The following is a 17,319-nucleotide window of genomic DNA, read 5'->3' as shown; positions in this document are numbered from 1 at the left end:
GTTTTCCTGTGCTGATCAAGATGAGCAACATAGCTTTTATAGATAAGTAATACCTTTTAATATAAGTATATTTTGACTATATTTCAAGTCTTAAGATTGATTTTATTTTCTTTGTATAGATGTTGAATTCTGACCAAAAGAAGGTAAAACAAGAAAAACCTTCACAAAGATGTCTGAAAATGGAATGATACAAAAATTAGACCTCTACCAGATTTGGGAGCAAGAATAATTTTGTCAGATTTTACCATTTAAAAAGTACATATTTGATGTGCTGATACACCTTGATATAGTATCTGAACTGCGTAGATATGATACAAAAACAGGAAGTCGGCTACCAGTAGAACACTTCTTTGTACCTTGTATGCTTACCCAAAGCAATGATACAGATTTCTTGTTACGAGAATGTACACCAGAGAGGACTGTTAGTTTGGCTTTTGTTTTTAACGGAACCATTATACCTCCAGCTTTACCGAATCGTCTCGTATACACATGTCTCAGTATGTGGACATTGGAGCAATACGGTGGAAGGAAACTTATGTTTTCTGGGTTTGTTGGGTTATCATTTGATAAAGAGCATGATATTGTTGTCTTTGTAGAAGGAAATAAAATCTTATTGCACCTAGTCCACAAGCGCTCCAAGGGTTTGATTATACCTCATATAGCCACCAGTGTCCGGGATTGTTTGTTTGTTACTTTAGAGAGAATCTCCGAATTTTATCTATTCTCTATTCATTTTAAAGCCAGCATCAAGTTACCCTTCCACACCGAGTATTCCTGCTCGAAATTAAACTGTTTCACTTCAGAAAACAAGATGGCCTCCGAGACTGAGGAATGTCTTTGTGATCACCGAGAAAACATTAAAAATAACTGGAGTATTTGGAACAAGAAAAGGGTATTTAATTAGACAATATACGTATAGTATCTTGAAATATGAAATTTATTGGTATGAGGCTTAGAAACGGGGGAAGTGCGAGGTTCTACCGAGCATTTCCCCTGTTTCGTGCCGAATATAAATAAATTTCATATTTCAAGACACTATACGTATATTGTTTTTATACTGAAATCGATAAAAAAATTAAAAAATTAAAAAAAATATGTAACAAATATTGTTAAAAAAAGTGTTTGGAATTTCCCTCTTCGGGTACCATTTTTGGGGTATTTTCCTATGACCGTAGTCCAGTTGGCAGGACATTGACATTGTAAGGAATTAGAAAGGAAAAATGAACTTAATTAATGACATTTAATAAACATGGTATAATATGAGGCAGGCATTACCTGTAAATGGGGACGAAGTCTGTTATGATTTTTTTAAAAATTAAACATGTTTTAAAAAAGACAAACGGAAATACCGTTACGTTTCCGATTTTGGTTCTGTTGTTAGGGATTTTAGTTGTGACGTTATTTAAGTTATGACGTCATATTCAATGTAAACAAAGAAACGCTGTCATCAGGTAACGTTTATTTTAATAACAAACATTTTTTTTTAAATAAATTAGTATTAGTTCCTTTCTTAGACTGATAAATATACATTTTATTCAAAGTCTCATGTAAATAAGACCGGAAACGGAAGTAGATTTCTGCGCAGATCTGGAAATTCAAAAACGCGACAAAAAAAAAATTGAACGATTTTGAGTTCATTAGTACAATGAAAAATTCGGGAAATTTTCCCGATTTTTTTTTTTTTTTTTTTATTGAATTTTCTACTGTAATAGGGTATAAATTACCTATTTGAAGACATAACAATTTTGTATTCATAAAAGTTTGACCATTGTTACTACACGTTGTCAGGGTTGTGACGTGACGTTGTTGGTGAAATATAGTAGTTCCGGTAAGAAGGCGGGGCTTATAGGTTAGTTGAGGTCATTGACGTATAAAGCTAACGTTTATACGTATAGCTTTATCTGTATAGTAAAATAGCTGATTGCAGTATAAATACTTGTTTATGTACATCATTGCGAGAAATTTAGAAGTGATTTTTAAGCCTACCAATATGTCGCCAAGTTCCCTTATTGCATAAGATAGGTGCTTTATTTGCATTATATGTTAGACATTCAAACTTTCAACTCTATGTAGGAAATAAGATATGATATATGATTGTCAATGCAACAACTCACCTTCTTAAATCAAATGACGCCTATAGGTCGCCGTAAGGCCTTCAACAATTAGCAAAATATATGCCACATACCAAGCTCTTAAAGTTGTTATGTAAAAATGTCCATACATTCAGAGACAAATTTATATCTGTACAAACTTGTTGATGTTGGTATGATAGTAACTAAACAGCGAAGGACGAATGTATCAGACAGAGGGACAAAGGATGATTATGTTGCTATGACACCACTTTGTTTAAACCTTTTTTTGTAAGTTAGAGGAGCAGATTAATATTTATAATATTTACCTGACTTTGCTTGTAGTATCTATCAGTATTTGTCAATATTGTATTTCTTTATTATGTGTGCTTTGTCATTAATTTCACACATTTTACAAAATGAAATACTTTTTATGGACCGATAGGCAAGTAGGTTGCTTATATGGAATTATACAAATACTTGAATTTTAGAATTATTTTACAGGAACAAAAGCAGTGTGATGCTAATTGTCAAGGTAAATGTATCATTTATCTCTCCGCACTTCCATTTTATTGTGGAAAGGTAATGGATTTTTACCATCTGTGTTTACAATTATAAAATAAAATCAAAAATATATATAGTTAGATGTGGTATGAGTTCCAATAAGACAACTCTCCATCCAAGTCACAATTAATACAAGTAAACCATTATAGGTCAAGGTACGGTCTTCAACACGGAGCCTTGGTTCGCACCGAACAGCAATATACAAAGGGCCTCCAAAATGACTAGTGTAAAACCATTCGAACGGAAAAAATAATGGCACTAAACCTTCTCCTTTGTATTACAGTTACAATTACCAGAGATGCATGTATTAGTAACTTTCAATTAAAAAAAATATGATTTGCATGATTAATTGCTGTAAATTACTAAAATATATCCTAGATGTTTTATAAGTTAATTGTCTACGGTTGAGGTCAACATAATAAAGTATGTGCTACATTTAAATTAATATATTTAGGTGTATTTTGTGAACATAGTTTCGCAGAAATTAGAATAAGGTTACTGCATATATTGCTAATATTGCGTACCAAATAACTATTGATGTTAAATAATTATCTCGTCATATCACAGTATACTAACATTCTATCTTTACAAAGTTGATGTTTTTTAAATCATGTTTAGGTTTAAGTGAAGAGGCCTTATCTCAGATTCCAAGTAACACAGAGTTACATCGTATGTCTGTTAATTGTGAGACACCCATGCTTCACGATTTGGCTCTTCATCTTGGAATGGAAGAGATGGTATGGAATGATATGGAATACAATTACCCAGGAAATATACAGCTGGTCAAGTTTTTGACACTAATGCATTTGAAAGAGAATGATGAAATCAGTTTCTCAGAATTGGACAACGGATTGAGAGAAATGGAAATAACAACACATAAACTATGTGTGGTAAGTAATTACTGCAATGGACTGTTGCAATTGTATTTATCTTTTTATGTTATATTTTGCATATAGTGTGTTTTTAACAACATGGTCAACATAAATGGGATCAAGATACGTAACGCAGGCCAGACAGATGAATTTGGCTACTTTATTCGATTCTATTTGGTTATATAGCTATTAAATTTTCGGTTCTTATGAATCTTTGAATTTCAAATATTTTACTTTTAGCGTTCGCCATGAAAATAGACCCAGAAAATCCCTTCGGACGCATGACATTTAGATAACGTGTTGTTTTCATATTTTTCAGTATGTTATTTTATGCTAGGAAAGGACGATATGGTTAAGTTTTTGAAGGACGTTAGCTGACAAATTTATGTTCCCCAATTTGACTCATATTATATTTGATTAAAATTTACTAAAACGTATATCAAGATTAGAAACACATATTCTAAAAATTGATTGTTGCTACAATGTTCCTGTATACGAATGATTTTTTATGGATCAAATCCATCTACCAAATGGTTTACCCTTGTTTGATTGTCAATGTTTTCATATCTTTTTTTCATAGCTGAAAACGACTAGTACATGTGAAACTCATTTCTATCAATTGAAGAATGTAAAGGTCACTTACATACGGATTTAAAAAGTATTGAATGTGTCTTAAACGTAGTGAAGCTCGTGCATTGAACATGTATGTTGCATCTGGTCTGGACCATTTACTTCTGTTATAACTTATTTTCATAAAACATGCATGTAAGATTTAATTCATCAACCTGAAATAAAGTGATGATATTTATATATTGCAGGTTCGTCGTAGAAAACAAGTAAAATCTAGTAAGTATACTTTGATATCTAAATGTCTTTACATGGTATACTTTGATATCTAAAGGTCTTTACATTGTATACTTTGATATCTAAAGGTCTTTACATGGTATACTTTGATATCTAAAGGTCTTTACATGGTATACTTTGATATCTAAAAGTCTTTACATGGTATACTTTGATATCTAAAGGTCTTTACATTGTATACTTTGATATCTAAAGGTCTTTACATTGTATACTTTGATATTTAAAGGTCTTTACACTGTATACTTTCATATATAAAGGTCTTTACATGGTATACTTTGATATCTAAAGGTCTTTACATTGTATACTTTGATATCTAAAGGTCTTTACACTGTATACTTTCATATATAAAGGTCTTTACATGGTATACTTTCATATCTAAAGGTCTTTACACTGTATACTTTCATATCTAAAGGTCTTTACATGGTATACTTTCATATCTAAAAGTCTTTACATGGTATACTTTCATATCTAAAGGTCTTTACACTGTATACTTTCATATCTAAAGGTCTTTACATTGTATACTTTGATCTCTAAAGGTCTTTACATTGTATACTTTGATATCTAAAAGTCTTTACATGGTATACTTTCATATCTAAAGGTCTTTACATGGTATACTTTGATATCTAAAGGTCTTTACACTGTATACTTTCATATATAAAGGTCTTTACATTGTATACTTTCATATCTAAAAGTCTTTACATGGTATACTTTCATATCTAAAGGTCTTTACATGGTATACTTTGATATCTAAAGGTCTTTACACTGTATACTTTCATATATAAAGGTCTTTACATGGTATACTTTCATATCTAAAGGTCTTTACACTGTATACTTTCATATCTAAAGGTCTTTACATGGTATACTTTCATATCTAAAAGTCTTTACATGGTATACTTTCATATCTAAAGGTCTTTACACTGTATACTTTCATATCTAAAGGTCTTTACATTGTATACTTTGATATCTAAAGGTCTTTACATTGTATACTTTGATATCTAAAGGTCTTTACACTGTATACTTTCATATATAAAGGTCTTTACATGGTATACTTTCATATCTAAAGGTCTTTACACTGTATACTTTGATATCTAAAGGTCTTTACATTGTATACTTTGATATCTAAAGGTCTTTACATGGTATACTTTGATATCTAAAGGTCTTAACATGGTATACTTTCATATATAAAGGTCTTTACACTGTATACTTTCATATATAAAGGTCTTTACATTGTATACTTTCATATCTAAAGGTCTTTACATGGTATACTTTCATATCTAAAGGTCTTTACATGGTATACTTTGATATCTAAAGGTCTTTACACTGTATACTTTCATATATAAAGGTCTTTACATGGTATACTTTCATATCTAAAGGTCTTTACATTGTATACTTTGATATCTAAAGGTCTTTACATGGTATACTTTGATATCTAAAGGTCTTTACATGGTATACTTTGATATCTAAAAGTCTTTACATGGTATACTTTCATATCTAAAGGTCTTTACATTGCATACTTTGATATCTAAAGGTCTTTACACTGTATACTTTCATATATAAAGGTCTTTACATGGTATACTTTCATATCTAAAGGTCTTTACATTGTATACTTTGATATCTAAAAGTCTTTACATTGTATACTTTGATATCTAAAGGTCTTTACATTGTATACTTTGATATATAAAGGTCTTTACATGGTATACTTTCATATCTAAAGGTCTTTACATTGTATACTTTGATATCTAAAGGTCTTTACATGGTATACTTTCATATCTAAAGGTCTTTACATGGTATACTTTGATATCTAAAGGTCTTTACATTGTATACTTTGATATCTAAAGGTCTTTACATGGTATACTTTCATATCTAAAGGTCTTTACATGGTATACTTTGATATCTAAAGGTCTTTACATTGTATACTTTGATATCTAAAGGTCTTTACATTGTATACTTTGATATATAAAGGTCTTTACATGGTATACTTTCATATCTAAAAGTCTTTACATGGTATACTTTCATATCTAAAGGTCTTTACATTGTATACTTTGATATCTAAAGGTCTTTACATTGTATACTTTGATATCTAAAGGTCTTTACATTGTATACTTTGATATCTAAAGGTCTTTACATTGTATACTTTGATATCTAAAGGTCTTTACATTGTATACTTTGATATCTAAAGGTCTTTACACTGTATACTTTCATATATAAAGGTCTTTACATGGTATACTTTCATATCTAAAGGTCTTTACATTGTATACTTTGATATCTAAAGGTCTTTACATGGTATACTTTCATATCTAAAGGTCTTTACATGGTATACTTTGATATCTAAAGGTCTTAACATGGTATACTTTCATATCTAAAGGTCTTTACATGGTATACTTTGATATCTAAAGGTCTTTACATGGTATACTTTGATATCTAAAGGTCTTTACATGGTATACTTTCATATCTAAAGGTCTTTACATTGTATACTTTGATATCTAAAGGTCTTTACATGGTATACTTTCATATCTAAAGGTCTTTACATGGTATACTTTCATATATAAAGGTCTTTACACTGTATACTTTGATATCTAAAGGTCTTTACATGGTATACTTTGATATCTAAAAGTCTTTACATTGTATACTTTGATATCTAAAGGTCTTTACATGGTATACTTTGATATATAAAGGTCTTTACATGGTATACTTTGATATCTAAAGGTCTTTACATGGTATACTTTGATATCTAAAGGTCTTTACATGGTATACTTTCATATCTAAAAGTCTTTACACTGTATACTTTCATATCTAAAGGTCTTTACATGGTATACTTTGATATCTAAAGGTCTTTACATGGTATGCTTTGATATCTAAAGGTCTTTACATTGTATACTTTGATATCTAAAGGTCTTTACATGGTATACTTTGATATCTAAAGGTCTTTACATGGTATACTTTGATATCTAAAGGTCTTTACACTGTATACTTTGATATCTAAAGGTCTTTACATGGTATACTTTGATATCTAAAAGTCTTTACATGGTATACTTTCATATCTAAAGGTCTTTACACTGTATACTTTGATATCTAAAGGTCTTTACATGGTATGCTTTGATATCTAAAGGTCTTTACATTGTATACTTTGATATCTAAAGGTCTTTACATGGTATACTTTGATATCTAAAGGTCTTTACATGGTATACTTTGATATCTAAAGGTCTTTACACTGTATACTTTGATATCTAAAGGTCTTTACATGGTATACTTTGATATCTAAAAGTCTTTACATGGTATACTTTGATATCTAAAGGTCTTTACATGGTATACTTTGATATCTAAAGGTCTTTACATTGTATACTTTGATATCTAAAGGTCTTTACATGGTATACTTTGATATCTAAAGGTCTTTACATGGTATACTTTCATATCTAAAAGTCTTTACACTGTATACTTTCATATCTAAAGGTCTTTACATGGTATACTTTGATATCTAAAGGTCTTTACATGGTATGCTTTGATATCTAAAGGTCTTTACATTGTATACTTTGATATCTAAAGGTCTTTACATGGTATACTTTGATATCTAAAGGTCTTTACATGGTATACTTTGATATCTAAAGGTCTTTACACTGTATACTTTGATATCTAAAGGTCTTTACATGGTATACTTTGATATCTAAAAGTCTTTACATGGTATACTTTCATATCTAAAGGTCTTTACATTGTATACTTTGATATCTAAAGGTCTTTACACTGTATACTTTCATATATAAAGGTCTTTACATGGTATACTTTCATATCTAAAGGTCTTTACATTGTATACTTTGATATATAAAGGTCTTTACATGGTATACTTTCACATATAAAGGTCTTTACATTGTATACTTTGATATCTAAAGGTCTTTACATGGTATACTTTCATATCTAAAGGTCTTTACATTGTATACTTTCATATCTAAAGGTCTTTACATTGTATACTTTGATATCTAAAGGTCTTTACACTGTATACTTTGATATATAAAGGTCTTTACACTGTATACTTTGATATCTAAAGGTCTTTACATTGTATACTTTGATATCTAAAGGTCTTTACATTGTATACTTTGATATCTAAAGGTCTTTACATGGTATACTTTGATATCTAAAAGTCTTTACATGGTATACTTTCATATCTAAAGGTCTTTACATTGCATACTTTGATATCTAAAGGTCTTTACACTGTATACTTTCATATATAAAGGTCTTTACATGGTATACTTTCATATCTAAAGGTCTTTACATTGTATACTTTGATATCTAAAAGTCTTTACATTGTATACTTTGATATCTAAAGGTCTTTACATTGTATACTTTGATATATAAAGGTCTTTACATGGTATACTTTCATATCTAAAGGTCTTTACATGGTATACTTTCATATCTAAAAGTCTTTACATGGTATACTTTCATATCTAAAGGTCTTTACATTGTATACTTTGATATCTAAAGGTCTTTACATTGTATACTTTGATATCTAAAGGTCTTTACATTGTATACTTTGATATCTAAAGGTCTTTACATGGTATACTTTGATATCTAAAGGTCTTTACATGGTATACTTTGATATCTAAAGGTCTTTACATTGTATACTTTGATATCTAAAGGTCTTTACATTGTATACTTTGATATCTAAAGGTCTTTACATTGTATACTTTGATATCTAAAGGTCTTTACACTGTATACTTTCATATATAAAGGTCTTTACATGGTATACTTTCATATCTAAAGGTCTTTACATTGTATACTTTGATATCTAAAGGTCTTTACATGGTATACTTTCATATCTAAAGGTCTTTACATGGTATACTTTGATATCTAAAGGTCTTAACATGGTATACTTTCATATCTAAAGGTCTTTACACTGTATACTTTCATATCTAAAGGTCTTTACATGGTATACTTTGATATCTAAAGGTCTTTACATGGTATACTTTGATATCTAAAGGTCTTTACATGGTATGCTTTGATATCTAAAGGTCTTTACATTGTATACTTTGATATCTAAAGGTCTTTACATGGTATACTTTGATATCTAAAGGTCTTTACATGGTATACTTTGATATCTAAAGGTCTTTACATGGTATACTTTGATATCTAAAGGTCTTTACATGGTATACTTTGATATCTAAAGGTCTTTACACTGTATACTTTGATATCTAAAGGTCTTTACATGGTATACTTTGATATCTAAAAGTCTTTACATGGTATACTTTCATATCTAAAGGTCTTTACATGGTATACTTTGATATCTAAAGGTCTTTACACTGTATACTTTGATATATAAAGGTCTTTACATGGTATACTTTGATATATAAAGGTCTTTACATGGTATACTTTCATATCTAAAGGTCTTTACATGGTATACTTTGATATCTAAAGGTCTTTACATTGTATACTTTGATATCTAAAGGTCTTTACATTGTATACTTTGATATATAAAGGTCTTTACATGGTATACTTTCATATCTAAAAGTCTTTACATGGTATACTTTCATATCTAAAGGTCTTTACATTGTATACTTTGATATCTAAAGGTCTTTACATTGTATACTTTGATATCTAAAGGTCTTTACATTGTATACTTTGATATCTAAAGGTCTTTACATTGTATACTTTGATATCTAAAGGTCTTTACATTGTATACTTTGATATCTAAAGGTCTTTACACTGTATACTTTCATATATAAAGGTCTTTACATGGTATACTTTCATATCTAAAGGTCTTTACATTGTATACTTTGATATCTAAAGGTCTTTACATGGTATACTTTCATATCTAAAGGTCTTTACATGGTATACTTTGATATCTAAAGGTCTTAACATGGTATACTTTCATATCTAAAGGTCTTTACATGGTATACTTTGATATCTAAAGGTCTTTACATGGTATACTTTGATATCTAAAGGTCTTTACATGGTATACTTTCATATCTAAAGGTCTTTACATTGTATACTTTCATATCTAAAGGTCTTTACATGGTATACTTTGATATCTAAAGGTCTTTACATGGTATACTTTCATATCTAAAAGTCTTTACACTGTATACTTTCATATCTAAAGGTCTTTACATGGTATACTTTGATATCTAAAGGTCTTTACATGGTATACTTTGATATCTAAAGGTCTTTACATGGTATACTTTGATATCTAAAGGTCTTTACATTGTATACTTTGATATCTAAAGGTCTTTACATGGTATACTTTGATATCTAAAGGTCTTTACATGGTATACTTTGATATCTAAAGGTCTTTACACTGTATACTTTGATATCTAAAGGTCTTTACATGGTATACTTTGATATCTAAAAGTCTTTACATGGTATACTTTCATATCTAAAGGTCTTTACATTGTATACTTTGATATCTAAAGGTCTTTACACTGTATACTTTCATATATAAAGGTCTTTACATGGTATACTTTCATATCTAAAGGTCTTTACATTGTATACTTTGATATATAAAGGTCTTTACATGGTATACTTTGATATATAAAGGTCTTTACATGGTATACTTTCATATCTAAAGGTCTTTACATTGTATACTTTCATATCTAAAGGTCTTTACATTGTATACTTTGATATCTAAAGGTCTTTACACTGTATACTTTGATATCTAAAGGTCTTTACACTGTATACTTTGATATCTAAAGGTCTTTACATTGTATACTTTGATATCTAAAGGTCTTTACATTGTATACTTTGATATCTAAAGGTCTTTACATGGTATACTTTGATATCTAAAAGTCTTTACATGGTATACTTTCATATCTAAAGGTCTTTACATTGCATACTTTGATATCTAAAGGTCTTTACACTGTATACTTTCATATATAAAGGTCTTTACATGGTATACTTTCATATCTAAAGGTCTTTACATTGTATACTTTGATATCTAAAAGTCTTTACATGGTATACTTTCATATCTAAAGGTCTTTACATGGTATACTTTCATATCTAAAAGTCTTTACATGGTATACTTTCATATCTAAAGGTCTTTACATTGTATACTTTGATATCTAAAGGTCTTTACACTGTATACTTTCATATCTAAAGGTCTTTACATGGTATACTTTGATATCTAAAGGTCTTTACATTGTATACTTTGATATATAAAGGTCTTTACATGGTATACTTTCATATCTAAAGGTCTTTACATGGTATACTTTCATATCTAAAAGTCTTTACATGGTATACTTTCATATCTAAAGGTCTTTACATTGTATACTTTGATATCTAAAGGTCTTTACATTGTATACTTTGATATCTAAAGGTCTTTACATTGTATACTTTGATATCTAAAGGTCTTTACATTGTATACTTTGATATCTAAAGGTCTTTACATTGTATACTTTGATATCTAAAGGTCTTTACACTGTATACTTTCATATATAAAGGTCTTTACATGGTATACTTTCATATCTAAAGGTCTTTACATTGTATACTTTGATATCTAAAGGTCTTTACATGGTATACTTTCATATCTAAAGGTCTTTACATGGTATACTTTGATATCTAAAGGTCTTAACATGGTATACTTTCATATCTAAAGGTCTTTACACTGTATACTTTCATATCTAAAGGTCTTTACATGGTATACTTTGATATCTAAAGGTCTTTACATGGTATACTTTCATATCTAAAGGTCTTTACATTGTATACTTTGATATATAAAGGTCTTTACATGGTATACTTTGATATATAAAGGTCTTTACATGGTATACTTTCATATCTAAAGGTCTTTACATTGTATACTTTGATATCTAAAGGTCTTTACACTGTATACTTTGATATCTAAAGGTCTTTACACTGTATACTTTGATATCTAAAGGTCTTTACATTGTATACTTTGATATCTAAAGGTCTTTACACTGTATACTTTGATATCTAAAGGTCTTTACATTGTATACTTTGATATCTAAAGGTCTTTACATTGTATACTTTGATATCTAAAGGTCTTTACATTGTATACTTTGATATCTAAAGGTCTTTACATTGTATACTTTCACATATAAAGGTCTTTACATGGTATACTTTCATATCTAAAGGTCTTTACATTGTATTCTTTGATATCTAAAGGTCTTTACATGGTATACTTTCATATCTAAAGGTCTTTACATGGTATACTTTGATATCTAAAAGTCTTTACATGGTATACTTTGATATCTAAAGGTCTTTACACTGTATACTTTCATATATAAAGGTCTTTACATGGTATACTTTGATATATAAAGGTCTTTACATGGTATACTTTCATATATAAAGGTCTTTACATTGTATACTTTGATATCTAAAGGTCTTTACACTGTATACTTTCATATATAAAGGTCTTTACATGGTATACTTTCATATCTAAAGGTCTTTACATTGTATACTTTGATATCTAAAGGTCTTTACATTGTATACTTTGATATTTAAAGGTCTTTACATGGTATACTTTCATATCTAAAGGTCTTATATCTAAAGGTCTTTACATTGTATACTTTTATATCTAAAGGTCTTTACATTGTATACTTTGATATCTAAAGGTCTTTACATTGTATACTTTCACATATAAAGGTCTTTACATGGTATACTTTGATATCTAAAGGTCTTTACATTGTATACTTTGATATCTAAAGGTCTTTACATGGTATACTTTCATATCTAAAGGTCTTTACATGGTATACTTTGATATCTAAAAGTCTTTACATGGTATACTTTCATATATAAAGGTCTTTACATGGTATACTTTCATATCTAAAGGTCTTTACACTGTATACTTTCATATATAAAGGTCTTTACATGGTATACTTTCATATCTAAAGGTCTTTACATGGTATACTTTGATATCTAAAGGTCTTTACATGGTATACTTTCATATCTAAAGGTCTTTACATGGTATACTTTGATATCTAAAGGTCTTTACATGGTATAATTTCATATATAAAGGTCTTTACATGGTATACTTTCATATCTAAAGGTCTTTACACTGTATACTTTCATATATAAAGGTCTTTACATTGTATACTTTGATATCTAAAGGTCTTTACATTGTATACTTTGATATCTAAAGGTCTTTACATTGTATACTTATAAAAGATTTGGTTTTTACTGTTCTGGAGCATGTTATGTTGGTAAATTATCTGATTAAAGGTAGAATATGTATCTGTCTTTTTAACATAATAATGCAACTTGGAATCTTCACACTTCCTAGGATTGACCAGCAATCATAATGTTATCCTCTTTATCATTTGGATGCATGTATCTTGTTTGATAAAACAAAAACAGTAAGCACAAACCTTCAAATAATAAGCAGGTAATCTTCTTTTGAACTCGATAAGTTTGTTGATTATAAAACAGTAAGAACTTTTCTTTAAATATAATCTTTAAATGGCGTTGTCAGTTTATTTTTTATTTATGTGTTTGACTCTCCCTCTGGTATCTTTCTTCCCTCTTTTACAGATGCTATTTTTCTTCCATGAATATTTCTGCTTCTGACTGCTTCCCTGAATTCATTCCAATTAGTTTGTTATAACTTTTATATGTTGCTGTTGTTTCGATGTTTCCTATTCAAGTTGGTGGTTTGTTTTTTTAGAATTTGGTTTGTGACCCGTTTTTGTTTTCGCTTAATCGATTTGTGGCTTTCGAGTGTAGGTGTGCTACTGTTACTATTATTAAGAGAGGCACTAAGTGCAATAATTAGCTGCCTTTTTTGTAGTTCATATCCGTAACTTTATGTCTCTGTTCTTTCATATAGTCGATGTATGCAATTGTTAACAATTTGCATCATTTGCCAATCTGTCATTTTAAATCTCATCTTTAAAATCTACGTTCCAAGTAGACACCAAACAGAACATACACTTTTGTTTTTAATTTTTTTATGTTTAGATGTTTAACCTGTGGAAATTAACTACGATCAACTTAATTTGCTATTATAACTAGTCCATGATACTTTGGTCAAATGTATGTCCAATCTAGAAAATCCTAACAAAAGGATACATTTAATGGATCTGTCTGCAAAACATTCACAGTTTCTCTGTTTCAAAACAGTTCATTGACTAATGACTATGTGTGTCATCTAATTGTATTAATATCTTTACCACGTCAGAAACTATTGGACCAATATAAAAACTTCTTTGAGAGAAAATTCTATAGAGTATGCAGCATAAATTTTGTGTTGTCAACAAACATGTCTGATATGACTTAAAAACAGACATACGGTTACAATGATTTCGTTTGTCTAAATATACATTGTACTAGCAGATTGTAAAAAAAAATATTACACTTACAGGGACAAAACATGAATTGCCAATTTTCCTAACTTTAGAGCTTACATCGGGTTTTTTTTTTAACAAATGCATAAAATAAGCAACGGTGAATTTTATGAATCGTACTATTTATTTTTCTATTTTGTGTTCTGTATACTGTTGGGTTTTTTATGTCATATTTTGTCAGAAAAGTGACAACAGTTGCTGAATGTGAGACATGTGTGACGTTGAACTATTCTTTTAACAATGATAAAGCTTTATATTTTAGATCGGACAAAATTCACCTGAAATTAACCTTAATTCATGAATCAATGATTCAGGTTCTGTTTACATTGTCAAGTTCGTATCTCAAAAGTCAACTACATTTGGTGCATGTAATAAATATAACGTATACATCAGACTTGGGGTCAATTACATTGGAATGTAATTAATTAAATTACACATTACATTGCAAAAATGATCAATTACACTAATTACACATTACACAGTTTTTGAAATGTAATTAATTAAATTACAATTACTTTACTAAAGTAATTAATTAAATTACACATTACATTTTATCATAATATTTTTTTAACAATATTATACATGTATATAAAATCCATGTGTAAAATATGCATGACGTACCGATAAGCATAGTTGAAGCGTTGCATTTGATAATCATTAGTAATTTTAATGTTTTGTCAGTCTGCATATCTTTTGTCTGAACACTTTGACAGTGATTCTAAAGTTTTTCTACAGGAGCTTATGTGGCAGATATTGCTTGATCAGAACATGGAAGCTCCATGATAAGAAGATGTGTTGATAGGAGAGGGAATTTGTTCATAATTACTTGCCAATACATTAAGGGGTATTTTGACATCTCAGAAATGAAATCATTTAAATAAAACATAATATAAATAAAGAAATTATAAATAAATTAAAAGTTTGTTTTTTTTTACTTTAAAAATATTAAATAGTGTGCTTTTCACAATATTGAAAATAATTTTTAGTACAAACAATGTACATAATGTCTAAATATTAGCAATACATGTATTTCACTAATTAGATAAAAATACATGTAAAAGTGGCATTGTCCCTTGACATTTTTATCTGATTAATTGCTGTTTGTTTTTACAGCTATTAATTTTTATTTCTATAATCCTTTTGTGTATACTAATTTGACAAAATGATTGTGTGCAATGATTTCAAATTCTAATTACCTGTATAAGAAAAAAAATCACTACGACACATTTTTTTTTGGTTAACAAGGTGGTTAATAACTTATAAATCTATTTAGTTAACAAAAATCTTTCTAAAAAACTGAACAACACATATATAAATATTCTCACATTTTTTTTAATTATAAGACTATTCAGTCTGTAGGTCAAATAAATAATATAAAAACTTCAGAATAAATTACAGACTTCATATATTAAAGAAGTATGTGATATCAATATTTTAAAAATAAATATAATTTAATAATTTATATTATTAATCACAAATCCCTATCTTTAACACAATAAAAGTACATGTAATTGAAATGTAATTCAAAAGTAATTGAGCATTACATGCTTTTTTCAATGTAATTAATTAAATTACCATTACATGTAATTAAAAAAATGCTCAATTACACATTACATTCAATTACATGGAAAATTGTAATGCATTACACTTAATTACCATTACATTTTCAATTACCCCATCCCTGGTATACATGTCTGACTGAACTTAAACTCATTCTCGTCATGCTCTTGGTTCATTTGATTCGTCAACGCTGTTTTTTATGATCGGTCATTTTTTTTAGATACTATTAGAAATACGTCACCTATATCTAGGGTATAAAATTATTGCAACAATACAAATGTCCATCTGGCTTGATTCTCCTGACCCCGACCTCATATTCATGCTTATATTGTTTTCAGGATTTATTGTTAAATGTAAAGTTTTGGTGGTTTGCTTCTTTTCCTGATTATAGTATTCTGAAATGAATATGTTGGATGATTGTCTGAGTGAATTGTCTAAATTTCATTTTCGATTTTAACCAGCAAGGGAATGAAATGGCACTAATAACAATCGATCTGTAATACTCTCTTAAATGCCGGGCATGACCCTTAAACCATATTTGATTGTAGTACCAGCTTGAAATATAAATGCAAAGTTTAACCCTGTAGTTCTCATACACATTTATCTTTCGAGGATAAACAATATTCCATTGTTTTAAAAAGCATTCAAAGTATCACTAAAATTTGAGTGTTTAATTAGTTTTGATAGATATATCTTATTTCTTCTTCTATATAGGTATTCCTGACGATATTCTAGACTGTATTCCATCAGATGAAATTTTAGATAGATTAGCTCCACTAGTTGGCAAGATAGTTTTTCAACTAGGAATAGAACTTGGACTGTCTGTAGAAGAGATAGAAAGCATTAAAGAGAACAGCACAGAATAAGGAAGTGTTGTTTACATGGAGGAGGGACAGAACCGTGAAACCAACATTACGTGTTCTTGAGCAAGTTTTTGTAGATATTGGTAAAGGAGCAAGGTGTTTAAAGGAAGTTGTGAAAGATGTTGATCCCAAGACACTTAGAGCAGTGGAAATGGTTACAGATAACACTTAATGAACGATTTGAATAAATAAAACATACTGTTAGTACAACAGGTAACACTTAATGAACGATCTGAATAAATAAAACACACTG

General features: G+C 28.8%; 1 protein-coding gene across 1 annotated transcript; it reads left to right on the top strand.

Annotated features, from left to right (window-relative positions):
- Positions 1–811: 811 nt before the first annotated feature.
- On the top strand, positions 812–17,069 carry LOC139483500 (uncharacterized). The gene is made up of 5 exons (XM_071267522.1): positions 812–892; positions 2,574–2,604; positions 3,252–3,523; positions 4,324–4,351; positions 16,918–17,069. Exons 1-5 carry the CDS (start codon positions 812–814, stop codon positions 17,067–17,069), a joined length of 564 nt encoding a protein of 187 aa, XP_071123623.1.
- Positions 17,070–17,319: the final 250 nt, after the last annotated feature.

This window comes from Mytilus edulis, chromosome 7 (genome assembly GCF_963676685.1).
Source record: "Mytilus edulis chromosome 7, xbMytEdul2.2, whole genome shotgun sequence".
In the NCBI taxonomy this organism is placed as follows: Eukaryota; Metazoa; Mollusca; class Bivalvia; order Mytilida; family Mytilidae; genus Mytilus; species Mytilus edulis.
The sequence above is the reverse complement of the archived record's forward strand: the minus strand, read 5'-3'. Positions and strand labels throughout refer to the sequence as shown.

Excerpts from the sequence above, each read along its gene's own strand:
- LOC139483500 (XM_071267522.1), top strand. The coding sequence starts at position 812 with ATGGCCTCCGAGACTGAGGAATGTCTTTGTGATCACCGAGAAAACATT. Across the intron at positions 2,605-3,251 it reads GTGTGATGCTAATTGTCAAG|GTTTAAGTGAAGAGGCCTTA; the intron begins GTAAATGTATCA and ends AATCATGTTTAG. Across the intron at positions 3,524-4,323 it reads CAACACATAAACTATGTGTG|GTTCGTCGTAGAAAACAAGT; the intron begins GTAAGTAATTAC and ends TATATATTGCAG.